Source organism: Spermophilus citellus, assembly GCF_964194105.1.
Source record: "Spermophilus citellus genome assembly, chromosome: 1".
Lineage (NCBI taxonomy): Eukaryota > Metazoa > Chordata > Mammalia > Rodentia > Sciuridae > Spermophilus > Spermophilus citellus.
Genome location: NC_138182.1, coordinates 272124378 through 272141873, shown reverse-complemented (window position 1 = coordinate 272141873; position 17496 = coordinate 272124378). Strand labels below are relative to the sequence as shown.

Below are 17496 nucleotides of genomic sequence, written 5' to 3'. Positions count from 1 at the left end.
ATGACCTCTTTCCCAGAACTTCAAAGAACAGTCCTGAGACAATGATCAGCCAAACCATGGCCTGACCACAGGCATGCAAGCCCCCAATCCTTGCTGTTGAACAATATCTTCCCATTCCTTCCCCTTCCCTGCTCCCAGACTCTGGGCACTACCATTCTATTCTTATTAAGAGTTTTAAAACATGTGTCTCAAAAGTATGGTTTCAAGAGATTCATTCCACTTCATGACCCCAAACTAGATTCATAATGTCATCAAGTTCACCAATTCTTCTTGTTCAATTTGATCAGTAACAGGACTGCCAAACACCATCTCTTCTTAACTGCTCCACTCTCCTCCTCTTTCCAGGAGAGATTGTCAGCTCCAGGAGATTTCAAATCTGCTGGGAATTTAATTACTTTCAAACAGGATATTTACATAGCATGGGCTTGGAATGCAAATGAAATGATCTGGGGGAAGGGTGAGTGTGACTCTGATATTCTCTATTATATAAAATATAGTCCAGAGCTTCAGAGTTGAAAGTATAGCCTTCAAATAAAAATAAATGGCACAAGGGAATGGCGAGATAGATCAGTTGTTAGAGTGTCTGCCTGGCATGCATAAGGCCCTGGGTTTAATTACCCGCACCACACACACACACAAAGTTAAAAAAATGATATAGACATGAAATTTTTAAATTTATAGCAGTAATTCTGCTTATTATACAAAAACAATAGGTCTAAAATGCAACAAGTCCTAATGATTAAGAGACTTGAGTATATGGGAACCATGGATACAAGATTTAAGATTTACATATTCTCTTATCACTGCGCAAAGGTACATTTTAGAGGATAAATGCCTAAACTAACACCTTACACAACCTATTTCAGAAATTGAGCTAAGCCAGGCTTGGTGATATGCATCTGCAGTCCCAGCTACTTGGAAGGCCACCATAAAGGTAACAGTTGAGACTGGGAGTTCAAGACAAGCCTTAGCAACATAAAAGACCCTGTCTTTAAAAATAATAATAATAATAGAAAGAAAAAGATAACTTATTCCTAATCTTAACCTGGCAATTGAATAAGAAACTAGAAGTTCTAAAGGAACTTCATGGGTCTCTCAGCAGCTAGGACAAAATTGATGTGGCTTCAAGAACACCAAAACCACCACCTCTCATTAGGAAAAAAAGGAAATATATTTCATTTTCTCCAGTGCTTTCTGCCGCAGTCTTGGCTGGGCACAGAATCACGAGCCACTCAAGCAGGAACAAAACTTTATTTTGAAAAAGCCGCCAATACTCTGTAGGCGCTGGCAAGCCAAACCCGGTCCTCCCACGCGGGCCTCCACCAGAACCTCGCGTTCCCCGGAACGGGGGTCCCCCGGACCTCCCCCGGAATTCCCTCCTACTATCCTTACCCAACCAATGGGAACTCTCCATGAGTCCCGTAACATGAGTCCGGTAGCAGGCCAAGGTGAACAGCGGGAGTCCAATTTCCATATGAATGTAAATCTTAACATAATCATCTCAGTGGCTAGCTGGCGTCACTTTACAACCAAAGGTGCCATACATCGTATATTTGCTTGTGGCTCCTAGCACTTTCAGTTCTTGGAATGTCTGAGGTACAGAGACTCACATAGTGCCTGTCATACTACTTGGCTCTTTAGCAGCTGACACCTCTCCTACCTTTTCTACACTGATGTTATTTCTGAGCTTCCTAATCCCTACAACCTGTAAACATTAGGTTACAGGACCAATGACAATTAGGGTTGAAGACGGGTTGCTCATTAGCTGACCTTACCATGAAGAAATTATGTGGGTGGGATCAACATAATCACAAGGGGCTTTAAAAGTAGAAGAGGAAGGAAGAGGGTAATCTTGAAAAAGATTATTATTGGCCTTGAAGATGGAAGGGAGCAATAATAAACCAAGAAGTTTGGGCAGCCAGGGGAATCTGATAAAGGCAAAACAACAGATTCTCTCCTACAGCCTCCAGAAAGGCAGACAGTCCTGCCAACATTCTAATTTTGCCATTTGTTGTTTTTGTTTCAGTGCTAGAGATTGAGCCCCTACCCTTGCACTTACTAGGCAGGCACAGGACCTCTGAGCTACACTCCCAGCCCTACATTTTAATTTTAGCCCAGTGAAACCCGATGCTTTCAACCAGTAAAACTTTGTGTGCTTTTAAAAATTGTGATAATATGATATATACTCTCAACAGATTTTAAGTGTCTAATACAGTATTAACTTTAGGTACAATATTTTGATTCAGACCTCTAGAATTTATTCATTCCCCATAACTGAAACTTTATACCTATTGAGTAACTCTGGGTTGCTTTAAGCCATTACGTTTGTGTTAACTTGTGGCAACAGCAAATACAAAACAAAACCTAATACAACACCTAATTTAGAAATTCAGCATCTAATTCTCTGGATTTTGTTTGCTTTCTTTTTCACCTGGCTGCACCACTTCCTTTCTCCCCCACTTTCACTCTACCACTTCCCATTTTATCCCGTGCTGGAGAAGACTCTGGTAATTTATTAGGCACTAATCAATTGTTAACCTGTGAAAATGGAACCTCTGATTCCTAATGTCTTATTCTGCTAGCAGTCCATGTGCTAAAATTTTGCTCGTGACAGGCCAGGAATTCTTGAGGTTGCTTTAGAAAGTAAACTTATTATTTGGAACCTGTTATCCCCATTAGTTTTTTCCCCTATTTCTTATTGGTGCATCACAGCTGTACACAATGGTGGGATTTGTTGTTACATATTCATACATGCATACAATATAATTTTGCCCATATTATTCCTGAGTATTTCCCCTTTCCCTTCTCTCCTCCATCCCGCTTCCATTAATTCTTATATATCCGGTAATCTTCTTGTATTGTTTTTGCTTCTTTGTATTTGTTTTTGGACAAGAGGTTACAAATGCAATAGACTTATTGGAATTGGTCATGGGACTATCAATTTCAAAACTAAATAGAATTTTATTTTTTTAAGTACAGGCTCTAGGGGCTGGGGCTCAGCAGTAGAGCGCTCGCCTAGCACGTACGAGGCACTGGGTTCGATCCTCAGCACCCTATAAAAATAAATATATAAAATAAAGGTATAAAAAAAAGACTGATTAAAAAAAAAGGTATAGGCTCTGCCCAAACCTGCTGCAACAGGATAGCTTGACAGTAGGGTGCTGAAACCGTATTTAACAAGTTCCACGATAAGACTCTTCCGCATAATGAAATTTGGGATCAAATCATTTGCCTCTAAATAGCTACTGTTCAACAACCACTTTGACTTTCCCTTTGGATGCTAAGCTCCAGTCCCTTCAAGACCAGTTCCTGCCGGTGCGCTCTTAGCGACCTCTCACAGCAAGAGCCAGCGTCAGCCAAGAGCCTCCAGCCCGGAAAGCGGAGGAAGCGGTGAAACTGCTCTCTCCCAAACTGAGATCTCAGTCCCAACCCGTCACTACATGCGCGCCGGCAGCGCTGAGTCGGTGCAGGTGCCCCGGCCGGCCGGCCCACTCGGCAGATTCTCCGATCTACAACCGGAACCCGCAGTGTGGCACCGGATCTGATAGACACGAGGCCGGCAGCAGCTAAAAATCCAAGGCTTTCACTACAAACAGTCCCCAGCTCGGAGGCGGGTCCAACAGAGACACGCCCATCCCATGCGAGTTAGCAGAGAGCCTCGCCCGTCTTACGGGCGCGGAAACCTGATTGGCTCTGCCTGCTTCTGTGCATCCTCTTGACCCCACCCACAGCGCGCCAACTGCGGCGACGGAAGCTTGAAAGCAGTGCACTGCGTCCCGCAGGAAGTAGTTCCTTGGACGGAAGCTTCTGAGGGCGATCTAGCGGAAGTGCCTTCTCTTCCGGTCTCTTTGGATTCGGCGGTCGACGCGAGATGGTGAGTTTGTAATGCTCTCCGAATCGTTTTCCATCCTCGTGCTCTGTGCTGCATTAACTTTGTATTTGTGGGGGATCGGTAAGGCTCTGAGTAAGGGGAGCTGGTGAGCATGAAAGAGGCATGCGATGGCTGACAAGAACCAGAAGAAGGGCTTTTGACAGAGGGACTGACACCGCAGTTGTGGAGCTGGCGCTGCTTTATGTCTTTCCCTTCTCTTATGTCTTTGGGGGAGTTCACATAACTTTGCTGTTGGGTAGGAGCTAACGGAAGAAGTTTGGGAGCAGAGGAATTTGTGTTGGTGGTACCTAGCAGGAGTTCTCAGGCTTTGGTCTGTTAAGTTTTTTTTTTTAATAAGAACTAAGGTTGATTTCCTCTTTGCAGAGGAAGTCTTTATATATAGTAAATTGCCGGCATGGTCTCTGGCTTGGGAACTTGATGAAGAATTTTTAAACTTATCAATAGTTGCTTTCTGGGCTGGGGTTGTGGATCAGTGGTAGAGCGCTTGCCTGCCAGGTGTGAGGCACTGAGTTCGATTCTCAGCACCACATATAAATAAATGAATAAAATAAATGTCTATCAACAACTAAAATAATATTTTTTTAAAAAAAGTTGTTTCCTAGAAAACGTTGTAATGCATATAGAAATTGTCAGATTTCGGATTTGTTTATCCTTATAATCTCCAGACGAAGGGAACGTCATCCTTCGGGAAGCGTCGTAATAAGACGCACACATTGTGCCGCCGCTGTGGCTCTAAGGCCTACCACCTTCAGAAGTCGACCTGTGGCAAATGTGGCTATCCTGCCAAGCGCAAGAGAAAGTGTAAGTCAATGTTATTCAAGCTGTTTTGTTTTGCACTGCATCCAAAGTACTCTTAAAAAAATTGGTCGACAGTCAGGGAAAAACAATTTGCCGTTTTCTGTTTTAGATAACTGGAGTGCCAAGGCTAAAAGACGAAATACCACCGGGACTGGTAGAATGAGGCACCTAAAAATTGTATACCGCAGATTCAGGTACAGTTTTACCATTTCAATATAATTGGTACTGAGAGCTTGAATAAGAACCAACACTGTTGCTTGTGTAGGATTATTCTACTCTGGTGTAAGAAAGAATATGATATTGGGAGCTTTTTCCCCCCTTTTTTTGGTATTGACTTGACATCAGTTGATCTAAATAGTGTTAATCCTGCAGTAAAAAAATATGGAGCGTTTTTCTAAACTAGACTACCTGAAACAATGCTATTTATAAGGCATACCTATGTTTTGTATAATTGGAATCAAAGTTTGTCCTGACAATACTGGAGGTGTGGGGTCAGGCTTACTTGATTCAAACTTCATGTTTGTGGTGTTGGCCAGTTTGCTATATAGAAAGATGCCTTCGAGTCTTGTAATCAAAGTCTGGGCCTTAGAATTTCTTTAAAATGCAGATTACAGGCCCACCTGAGACTTAGCTGAGAATCTGGATTTTATAACAATAACTTGTAAGACCAGTTAAAGGATCTAACTGATATCCAAAAGTGTTGTAGGCTTCACATAAACACCTCCTCTTACTATGCCCTGTTTCAGCAAATCTATTGATGTTTAGGGATGGAAAAGTCTTTGTTATGGGAGTTAATACTCGGGGTCTCAAAAGGTCACAAGGCGATTTTAATTTTTAGGTTTCATAAGCATCTTTAGTTATATTCGTGAAACCTTTTTGAATCTTTTTGCACTTGAAGTCAAACAATTATGTGGACTTGATACTGAGCAGTTTGCTAGTGTAAGAGCTAAGAACATGAATTGAAGACAGATTTTTAAGCTTGCTTGCTAAAGGGACATTTGTAGTTATCTTTGCTTGGTTAGGTATGAATGTGTATCAAGTTGGAATAGAAAACTGTTTTACAAAACTTCTGCTGTTCAACCTGCTCATTATTTTTCTTTGACTAAGGGAAAGTTAAGATCTATTCCTAGACATAAGGAACCACTTTTTACAAATAACTTTGGATCCCTTAGTAGAAAAGTACTGACCAAGTGACCAGAATAGCCAAAAAAAAGTTATTGAGCCTTTATTAAAATTAAAGTCAACTATAATCTAAAGTTGATACCTTAAGCAGAATGAAATAAATAAAACAAGCTTATCGGTGATGTTGTACAAATAAATGTCTGAACATATGAATGCAATAATGATTTCAGCATTTAACTGAGATAAGCTCATTAAAATTTGTTTAGCAAAAATTAGAAGGTATTTATTGAATTGTTAAAGTAACTGTTCTTGTCTTTAACATGGTGCAGGCATGGATTCCGTGAAGGAACAACTCCTAAACCCAAGAGGGCAGCTGTTGCAGCCTCCAGTTCATCTTGAGAGTTCCAACAATTAGCCACCCAATAAATGTACTGGTTTTTAAAAATGTGTCTGGTGTGCTAAAAATGTATCTGGTTTCTAAGAACTGGGTTTGTAGGATTGAAGAATTACCTAGGCTTGGGGAATGGGGTGAAATTATCAGATTTACATGTTAAGAAAGTTTTGGCACTCTAAATTGTGTTTAGTAGCATATAATTTGATAGATATGGGGTGTGGTTGACAGTCATAGAAGCCTTGGAGTGCCAGTGGGGAGAAAGGTAAGGTTGATTAATTCTGTTTGGGAGATGGTAATTATACTCATCTAGCAACTGTAAAGATTGCTTGGCGCCTAGCATGTAGCCCATGTAGGAACTGAGTGAAAGTTAATGCAATTTGCTGGGTGTGAGATAACTTGGAAAGAATGTTATAGGATTAATAGCATCTGTAAGGCTTTTATGCAAATAGATTAAGAGGTAATCCCTGAGATTTGAGGCCTTGTGCTGTGATGTGTGACTACCTGGTAGATGTTGGTCCCACACCCCCTTGTGTAGTTCCTGAGATGATGTGCATAGGTTGTATAAAAACATGCTACTTTATATATGGGACTTTGGTGCCCATTGGGACTTCTAGTACCAAACCCTCACAGATGAGGGACAACTGTACTAAGTCCTGCCTTTGTTTGCTTCCTAATTTATCCCTTGGAACTCAGATTTTTGGGGGCGGGGGAGTGCTAGGGATTGAGCCCAGGGCCTTGTGTATGTGAGGCTAGCACTGTACCAACTGAGCTATGTCCCAGCCCTGAAACTCTGCTTTTTAACACTGACTTGTACGGAGCCTTTGCTCAACTAAAATCACTGTTGGGCTTTCTCCCAGTGTATGGTACTACTATAGAGTGGTTTTATTAACTGTCAAAACAGCAATTTTTACTACATTTTGGTTTGATAGAACTAAATTCAATCTTAGGATCTTTATATTATAATCAGTCTTTCAGTATTACTAATCATTGGTTTCTGAGTAATGAATAGGCCCATTAAAAGTTCAATGTGGAATTTGACGGTGAAGCAAATGGGCACTGTACTAGAAGTATGAAGTTGAATACAGAGAACAAAAAAGTTAGATGGCAGTGACATAATGCATTAAGAAATACTATGTATTATCAGGTATAAGAAAGGTGAGTTTACCTCTTGTTTGTGGTGAGTGGGTATTTGCACAGTAGGTAGATTTCCATCAGAAATTACTCTGGTAATTCCTAAATGTCCCAGGAAGCTCAAAAAGTGAAACAGTTGTAATTACAGACCAAAGAAGAAGCAATGGGAAAGAGATTGAATTCTAGTTTGCATTGGATACATCCACCAAAAAGTGTCAAGCAATCTGCATGTTATATTTGAACCAGGAGCCAGTATACCTGACCAATGTTATTAGCTCCTGAATTTTAATATTGAGCAGCAATGAATTTACATTTCTTGGACAGAGGGCTCCTGGAACCCAGATGGGTGTCAAGTGGTGATTGAAATGCGACCTCAGGAACAGTGTCTGGTTAAGTGCTTGGCCCTTTCCATCTTTGTTACTGTGTACATAATGTGTGAATTTCATGCATTTCATTTGTTTGATAAGAATTGAATATTACTGAATAAACATTTTAGGCCTTGGAATATTTATTTAATAGAACATTTGGGAAATACCTCTATTACATCAATCTTTCAAATAAATACAAATGCCAAGGAGATAGAATGAGTGATAAGTAGCCTGCATAGATTGCAAGTTGGCAATTAAAGCCAATGAAGTTTGGCATGTAAGGGTTTCAGAAGAAGCCAAGTGTAAGAACCCTGACTCGCAGGTATAGTAAGTACAGTCCAGCTTGCCTCTTTATATTCTTTCTATGCACTTAAAATTTGAACAACCCTGTGTACTTGTAATATTCGATTTTCAAGTGAAAATCTTTATTGTAGATGTAGATCCAGATTATAGTCTCTTGTCCTTATTTCTGTTATTTCTAGTATAGTACCAGACTCTTGCACTTAATAATAAGGTTTGTTATTTCCAGGGAGGAAAAAGGAAGCAGGGAGGGAGGAGTTGAATGACTTTGCATATTGGAACTCTTGGAGAAGTAGCCAGTCAGCAGACTATGTGGTTGTTCAGGACAGGATATTCTGCATTGGGAAGAAGAAAATCCAGAAGGGAAAATAGTTCAGAGTTTAAAAGCAAAAAAAAAAAATTTTTTTTTTTTTTTTAATAGTACCTGTGATCATCATGACTACTCATGACTAAGTAGCAGTGAAGCTGGTAGTTGGGTCAAGAGTATGTCTACATCTGAAGTGAATCAAAGGGAATAGCCTAACTTTCAAGCCCTTATTTAAAGGACATAGGAGTGTTTAGGTTTCTGATGAGGGCAAGAAATTGGTCAGCACATTCACTGAGATAATATGAAATGGAGATAAAGGAAAATATTAAAATTGGGTTTTGCTAAGATGCTGGAAGGAAGGGCCTGAGAAGCAGTGGAATAAATTGGTGGCAATTCAGACAGCCAGGGCTAGAGATCTGATTGGAAGTTACACATTTGTGTGTGAAGGGGAACAGATTTGGGGAAAGAGGTGATAAGATCTGGCAGGCACTTAGAATAATGAGAAAGGGAACCAGTTGATTGAACTTCAGTAATCATCCTTGATTCAGTAATGATTGAAACCATTTAAGAATATACAAGCTACAAGAAAATTTAGAGAAGCTTTAAGATTTGGGGAGATATCTATCAGACAAAAAACAAATTAGGCAGACACGGTGGTGCCTACCTGTAATCCCAGTGGCTCAGGAGGCTGAAGCAGGAGGATTGCAGGTTCAAAGCCAGCCTCAGCAATGGTGAGGTGCTAAGCAACTCAGTGAGACATTGTCTCTAAAATAAAATGCAGAAAAGGAGTGGGGAAGTGGCTCGGTGGTCAAGTGCCCTTGAGTTCAATCCCTAGTATCCTCCCCACCTCCCCCCAAAATAATAATTAGGTTATTCATTTGTGTGATGCCCGTATGTGCCAAACCACGTTTGAGATAGGTTGGGAGTGAAAACAGACATAGCCTCTGCCCTCCCAAAATTGAGAGTCTTCTAGTGGTTGCAGAATTAATTGATGGAGGAACTAGGAGAAAAGTTCCACATGTCAAGAAAGGAGATTTGGGGACTGGGTATATAGTGCTTGCCTCATCTGCACTAGGCCCTGGGTTCAATCCCCAGCACCACCAAAAAAAAGGAAAAGTCATATGTGATTGAGACCAGAGAAGATAAATTTTAAGGAAGGGGGGTGGCAGATGGGCATGATAACAACTTGGATTTGGCAATATTTTATGTTTGTTTTTACTAACCGCATACCTAATATTCCAAAAGCTTAATTAAGAAGGCAGGAGCCAGGTTGTAAGGGGTATAGGGGAGTCTGGACACTGAGGAATGAGTTTAAAAAACAAAAGTAGGCCAGCTTGGCCAACTTAACAAGACCCAGTCTCCAAAAAAAAAAAAAAAAAAAAAAGCTCAGTAGTAGAGCATTCCTGGATTTAACCACCAGTATCAAAGTAAAAATTAAAAAACCCTTTTAGGGCTATCTAGATATTCTACATTTCATTGACTATATAGTACACCTTCATGAGGCAAATGTCTTTAGCCACCTATGTGTCAGAACCTGTTCCTAAGCCAGGAGATAGACAACAGATCTTGGTCTGATAGAGATATCAGTCATGTGTGCATGTAGTGTGTGTGTGTAGAGGGGTGGTTACAAATAAGACAGTGACAAGTGTGTAAAGACAAAAAGTGGTAGCCTCCTAGTTTTTAAGGTTGGATTCAACACTTAACATGATAGATGATGAGGGTGGGGGACCATTTTTAGAAAGGGGTAAGTTGAATGATAAGCAACCACTCAAATAAGATGCAAGACTAGCCACTCAGTGTCCTAGGTTATTTGCAAGTCACCCTTTTAAGTTTTGACTAATACAGGGCTGGAAATAAAACATTTCAACTGACCATGATAGAGTTTATTATTATTATTATTATTACTATCTGGAAGTGATTGGAAATAAAAAGGTTCAACTAATCATAATAAAGATTTTTTTTTTAATCTGGGAGTGAAAATAAGAAATTGGATCAGGTCCTATCTTAATTTTTACTTAATCTTAGCTCACTTCTGTATTTGGGCTTGCTTAAAAGCTAGAAGCTGATAGTGAAAGTGGTGTGAGTCCTCTGGCTCTTTCCCTGTACAACTTCTTTGGGCTCTTGAGCTATAATTTCGTTTCTCAATGAGATAAAAGGGCAGATGGGGGTAAAGAGTTGAGGGGTGAGGAGATGGAATAGTTCTTTCTTTATTGGGTGATGACTTCATAAACCCTGGACCCAGCAGATAAGTTGACCTTGGAGGGTCCCTGTTGAGTTACCTTTCCTGTAATTCCCTTGAGCTTGGGGGATCCATCTCAATTCAATAGTTTTTTGTAATTCCTTCCTAGCCCCTTTTTCCTATCCTCTTTATTCTGAATTTTTCTGGTTTTTTTTATTACCTCGGGGGGGTCCTTTTGGTAGGACCAAAATTATTTCATGCTGGCTCTTCCTCCTAAATCGTCCATGTTGTTGCTGAAGAAATTTGGAAGTGCAGGGAGATCTCATGGCAGCAGCCTTCTTCTGACTCCCCATCAAAGTAACTGCAGAAAGCAAAATTTCAAAATCTCTAAATGGCTCCCTTGAAGTTCCTTTTACTAGATTGAGAGGTAGAAAGCAATACCACCACTACCATCCCGGCCTTGTTTCCAAGAAGGTGGGATTAAGCACAATTCTTTTTTTTTTTTTTTTTTAATCTTTATTTTGTTTATTTATTTTCATGTGGTGCTGAAGATCGAACCCAGCGCCTCACATGTGCAAGGCAAGCGCTTTACCTCTGAGCCACAACCCCAGCCCCAAATTCTCTTCAAAGAAATTTCACTGGTTTCTTCCTTGGACCTCTTCTATACCTTGATTTGCTGAGGATTTTAAAAGTTGTGACCAGTTCCTGTGTGTCTCTGTGTGTACACGTGTGAGCACACACACACAAGTGAATGTTTTGGTAGTTTCCTGAAGCAGGAACATTCTCTAGTGACATTATTTAAGTAGTTCTGCAAATAAACATCTAGCCAATGTAAAAAGTGTTTTGCTTTAAAAATCTTTAATAAAATGATTTGAATTCCTGAGTGGTGTTACAGATAATATTAATCCTTTAGGGAAATTTTCGTAGACAACTAGGAAATATGGAAAGTGGAAAAAAAATAAAACAATCAGAAAAACAGTTATACTAGCAGAAAAGTCCGGGTTTCTCAAGTTAAGTCAGGTGTTAGAGGTGGCTGAGGAGGAATGTCCTGGTGGCAAATGGTATTTCAGAAACTACCATCTTGAGAGAATGGATAAGAAGGCAAAATAGTATATGTTCAGCCAGTGGACAGACATAAAATAGGAACTATTTATGGTCCCTGTGTCACAGGGAAGCAGTCTTCAGAAAAGCAGGTTCCCAAGGGAAGAGAGAGGAAACAGGAAGCCTCAGAGACAAATATTGTTCCAGTAGGGTTGAAGGGAGAGAGAAATATCTGGGAACATACCCCTATGAATAGCACAGCATGGCACAGTGTTTTTAGAAATGCAAGAAACTTGAGATGGCATAATAATAATATGACTTTTATTTTGGAGAGGCGAAAACTCTGGCAAAGAGATATTTGTTACGATATATATATATATATCTTTGTCTATTAATAAAGATTCTGACAATAGTAAGTTGTTGGAATTCTCCCCTTTTAATTAATAAAGATTATTTTGTGTATGAAATATTACTTTTGCACCAAATCAGCCTTCATTAAATATAATCTGTACTCATCCATGGCCTGAATGTGAAATTACAATACTAATCATAAGAGACCATTCACATATACAAATTTAGCACACATAATTTTATATACTTACATGATTTTATATAATGTAATTTATTATCTACAAGAAAATAACGAATCATTTTCCAGTAATTCTGGTCAGCAAATCTGCCCTTTCTCGATCCCTTCCCACAAAAAAAAGTTCTAAGAGACTAGAGTATGCAGTAAAATGCTCAAAAGTTTTAAAAATTTTCAATGGTTTTAAAGTTTTAACTTATGAGTAAATTTCATGTTCATCAAAGAGACATCACTTTTTTTAGAGAATTTTTTTAATATTTATTTTTCAGTTTTTGGTGGACACAACATCTTTATTTTATGTGGTGCTGAGGATGGAACCCAGCGCCCCGTGCATGCCAGGTGAGCGCGCTACCGCTTGAGCCACATCCCCAGCCCGAGACATCACTTTGATCTTGGATTTCAATCATGAGAAATAGATTTCTGTTGTTTATAAGTTTTTCAGTCTCAGGTGTTTTGTTATAGCAACCAATGGACTAAAAGTTCTGTCAGATTGAACCTAAGTAAAACGTGTTCACTAAAATAAATGTCTTCCTTGGACAATTGGTAGACAATCATTGTCTAATAGAAATAAAATAATGAGGCACAAATGCAAGCCATATGGTCTCAAATTTTCTAAAATTTGAAAACTAATTCTAATAGTAAAACTGACTCTAATATATTTTACTTAATCCCATATATCTAATATTTTGCCATATAATCAGTATAAAAATTATTGAGTATCTTACATTCTTTCATATTAAGTCTTCAAAGTATAGTGTGTATTTTAATACTTTCAACACATCTCAGTTTGGACTAGCCACATTTGAAGTGCTTAATAGCTACATGTGACTGGTTGCTACCCTATGGGGTAATGCAAATCTTGATAATAACAAGGTGAGTGTTTTGAGGCTGTTTGATCATTCAATAAAGTTTTCTTCAACAAAAAAATAATGCTGTATTCACCATGTTAGTTCATAAATAAAACTAAAACACAAGTTACTTAGATCATTTAATTAACTAAGCCCAGTTTCTTACCTATAGAATGGAGAAGTTGTACCTACCTCATGAAACACATTTATAGCAAAATGTTACTATGAAAATTAAGTGAGATGGTGTATATAAGATGCTCAGTACAGTGTCTGACCCATGGTAAGAGTTGGATCATTGTAATTTCTATATAGGTATCTCTGGATGATAAATATCATTTTGATAATGACAGCATGACAGAACCCTATAAGACTATGTAACTTGATGAATTCTATATCATCAGTAGTCTAGGCTCTGTTCTGTAGACGCTAATCTTGTTAGGCTCAAAAATTTGATTTGATCAGAACCATGAGAGTGGTTCATCTTTCAGGTGAAGCTCATATTAACCAAATCCCCAAAACATATTCAACAAACTTATTTTTTTAACAACATTCTGTCTATAATTGTAAATAGAATGCTGTTTATGTGCCAGACACTGATTTAGGATTGGAGGTATGTCAGTGAATCAAAAGGGGAAGGAGGAGAGGGAAGTGGTCATGAATAAGTCTAAATCATATTTAAAACAAAAGTCAATTCTTGTTATTCAACTAGAGTTTGGTTAGCTAGCTGAGGAGTATCTCTGGCTGAGGTTCAGTGGCTACTTAGTGGGGATTGTGTCGAAAGGTGAATTTTTGAGATGGCTACTACATAATTTCAGGTCAAATCTCAGGGTCATCCTTTTTTCATTTACTTAACTTTTACTACCACACTATGTACTTCACCTGTCTCTATGGCTGATCAGCAAACTGGTGAATCCATTACCAGGTCATCAAGAATTGTTTGAAAATTAATTTCTCAATTGATCAAAAATATAACTCAAACAGGAAGAATGTACCTTCTGGTGGCCTGATAAACTTTTTCTCTTTAACTCAGAAAGTGCATCTTGATTTTGTTTTCTTGAGGAAACACCTTTCTATAGCTCCTATAAACTTATCAAAGAGGAACTGTTTGCTTTAACACTGCTAGAAAGCTAAAGAACACCACTTAAGATAGACCTGGTGCCTTAGAACACAGTCAAGCATAAACTAGTTAATTCTATAATAAGGCTGATATAGTAGTTCTGGACCTGAAACTGGGGAAAAAAAAATTGGAAAGCATTAAACTAGCATCCTCAATTTTATATATATCTTCTTGTATTAGTGTTCTCTAGAAGAACAGAATCAACAGGAAGTATGATGATGAGAAAAAGGGGATTTATTAGATTGACTTATACAACCAGAAGCTGGGTGGATAGTCCATAATGGCTTTCTTTCTGCAAGCTGCAGAGCTGGAAGAACCAGTAGTTGTGCAGAACATGTTGACACCTCAGAACAAGAGGGATCAACATGCTACCCCAGTCTGAGACTGAAGTCTTCTGGAAACTATCTGGAGAATCACTGGCAGAGTCTGCTTTGGAAGAGTGATGGAATGAAAATTTGATAGCCTCAGTGATTGCAGCAGCAATCCAGAACACATTCAAGAAGAATTGAGCTTCTAAATATAGAATCATGTCATGGCAAATAGGGATAGTTTGAATTCTTTTCCTATCCCTTGCATCTGCTGCTGCTTCCTTGTTTTTCCAACTTTTATTCCATCCAAGCCTCCACCCTATTGGATGGTGCTGCCCACACTTAGGGAGGGTCTCTACTTCAGTTCACTTTTCCACATGCTCATCATTCCTAGACACACCCTCATTGACACACATAGAAGCCTCTTGATCTTCAGCCTCTCTTAATTCAATCAAGTTGACAATTCAAGTAAACCATTACAATCCCTACATAAGCATTATAACATGGGCACCAAGTTATATGCCCCTGGGAATTTGTTATTGCCTTGTTTGTAACAGGAAAGTTAAAAATAACTAAATCCCCTTAGAAGTTGAGTTAAATAAATTATCCTTACAATGGCACATACTTACAATGGAATAGTAATGCAACTGTTAAAACAGAAAACAACAACAAAAAGAAATAAGGCTTTACTGTAAAGCCACAGAAGCCACGGTAGTATAGTATTGGTGAAATAGACATAAATAAGTCAGTGGAATATAGGAGAGGCAAGAAATAGGCTTGCACATATATGGTTGATGGATTTTTTTTTTTTTAAGATAGAGTGAGAGGAGAGAGAGAGAATTTCTTTTTTTTTTTTAAACATTTTTTTTTTGGGGGGGGGGAGTTTTTTTTTTTAATATTTATTTTTTAGTATCAGCAGACACAACATCTTTGTTTGTATGTGGTGCTGAGGATCGAACCTGGGCTGCACGCATGCCAGGCGAGCGGGCTACCGCTTGAGCCACATCTCCAGCCCCGAGAGAGAGAATTTCTTAATATTTATTTTTTTTAGTTCTCGGCGGACACAACATCTTTGTTGGTATGTGGTGCTGAGGATCGAACCCGGGCCGCACGCATGCCAGGCGAGCGCGCTACCGCTTGAGCCACATCCCCAGCCCATGGTTGATGGATTTTTAACAAAGATGCTGAGGGAATTCACAGTTACATTGTGGGATTTTTAGAGGGTAATTACGTTATGAGGCTGAAGCTCTTAAGAATGGACTTATTGCCCTTATAAGAGGCCCCAGAGAGCTGCCTTACCCCTTCCACCATGTGAAGACACACATCAAGAAGGCATCAATTATGAATCAGAAAACAAGTCCTTACCAGATGCTGAAGCACCTTGATATCGCATCTCCCAGCCTTCAGAACTATAAGCAATAAATTTCTGTTGTTTATAATCCACCTAGTTTATAGTGTTTTGTTGCTGCAACCCCAGCTCACAGCAGCTAATAGACTAAGCATGGTTCCCCATATAAACTATTCATAGATATGGGTAGATTTACTGGCTAGTACACACATGCCTATTTCATTGCTGTTTTAGCAGAGAGGGTGTGGAAACAATGATATTCCAGAAGCAATGACACACATAATGCCAAATCTTGTTTTCTAATACCAATCTAATTAAAGTAACCAGGACTCCTTGAAGAAATGGTTAATTCTAAGACTAAGGCAGGAAATCACAAGATGAGGCTGGAATGTCATCTTACAGATGTAAAAAAGTGAAAGTAGAGCTGGGGATGTAGCTCAGTGGTAAAGTGTTTGCCTCACATATGTGAGGCACTGGGTTTGATCCCCAGCACCACGTTAAAAATAAATGAAGATACTGTGTGTTCATCTACAACTAAAAAAAAAAAAAAATTAAAAAGAAAAAAACTAAAGAGTTAAAAAGAAAAAGTGAAAGTAAAAAACTCTGTTAAACAGTTGGGCATGTTGGCACTTGCCCAGTCAATTCATTCAAACTAGAATGGACTTATTAAGTTACAGATCTCATAATCTTAAAACTTAAAAAGAGTATAAGTCTTAAAATCCCAGCTACTCAAGAGGCTCAGGCAGGGGGTCTCTTTGCAGCTACAGTATGGCCAGACAAGCATTTAGAAAGTCTCTTCCATTTTTTGACTGAGTATTGGTTGAAAGGAGTGCAGCTGAAACCGTAACCAAGGGAGGCATTATGCTTCCAGAAATATATCAGGAAAAAGTATTGCAAGCAACAGTAGTAGCTGTGGGAACTGGCTCTACAGGAGATAGCCAGTTATAGAGAAAGTTGGAGATAACTTTCTTCTCCCAGAGTATGGAGGCACCAAAGTAGTTCTAGATGTCAAGGATTATTTAGAGATGGCGACATTCTTGGAAAGTATGTAGATTTAAACAAATCACTATTGAAATGGCATCCTGTGAAACTATTATTCCACTGAAGTTCTGAAATCTTTCATCATGTAAATAATTTCCATATCTCTTTTATAATAAACTGATGATAATCTAATAATATCCACTGTCTCAAAAATATAGTTTACCTGTACTTGTGTAAACATTTCCAAATAAAATATGTAAATAAAAAAAAAAAAGAGGCTCAGGCAGGAGGATGGAAAGTTTGCAACTAGCCTGGGCAATTAACTTATTGAGACAATGTCTCAAGTAAAAAGAGATGGGGGTGTGGCTCAGAGTGCTCGCCTAGCATATGTAAGGTCCTGAGTTAGAGCCCCAGTACCTCCTCCCACATATACACATGTACACAAAGTGTTGAACAATAAAAGCTATGTTTTAAAAAAAATTTTTTTTTAGGGGCTAGCGATATAGTTCAGTTGGTAGAGTGCTTGCATTGCATGCACAAGGTCCTGGGCTCAATCCCTAGCACTGCAATAAATAAATAAATAATATTTTGTTGATGGATCTTTATTTTATTTATTTTTATTTGGTGCTGAGGATTGAACCCAGGGCCTCACACATGCTAGGCAAGTACTCTATCACTGTTGGTAGAGAATACCAAAGAGATACAGGAGTCAACTGAAAGAGCACCTCTATTAGTCAGCTTTGTGTCACTGTGACCAGAATTCCTGACAAGGACAA

The 17496-nt window shown here is 38.9% G+C and overlaps 1 protein-coding gene and 1 pseudogene across 2 annotated transcripts; both read left to right on the top strand.

Annotated features, from left to right (window-relative positions):
* Window positions 1–3717: 3717 nt before the first annotated feature.
* RPL37 (ribosomal protein L37) lies at window positions 3718–6259 on the top strand. Its single transcript, XM_081307919.1, has 4 exons — window positions 3718–3874; window positions 4558–4693; window positions 4800–4884; window positions 6142–6259. Exons 1-4 carry the CDS (start codon window positions 3872–3874, stop codon window positions 6209–6211), a joined length of 294 nt encoding a protein of 97 aa, XP_081164045.1. The 5' UTR covers window positions 3718–3871; the 3' UTR covers window positions 6212–6259.
* Window positions 6260–16507: 10248 nt separating this feature from the next.
* On the top strand, window positions 16508–16844 carry LOC308657839 (10 kDa heat shock protein, mitochondrial-like; annotated as a pseudogene). Its single transcript has one exon. The product of its transcript is annotated as a 10 kDa heat shock protein, mitochondrial-like (transcript).
* Window positions 16845–17496: the final 652 nt, after the last annotated feature.

What these genes read in the sequence shown, in the direction of transcription:
- RPL37 (XM_081307919.1), top strand. An exon ending in TGCCAAGCGCAAGAGAAAGT is followed by an intron (nt 4,694 to 4,799) that starts GTAAGTCAATGT and finishes TTTCTGTTTTAG; the next exon opens with ATAACTGGAGTGCCAAGGCT. An exon ending in ATTGTATACCGCAGATTCAG is followed by an intron (nt 4,885 to 6,141) that starts GTACAGTTTTAC and finishes AACATGGTGCAG; the next exon opens with GCATGGATTCCGTGAAGGAA.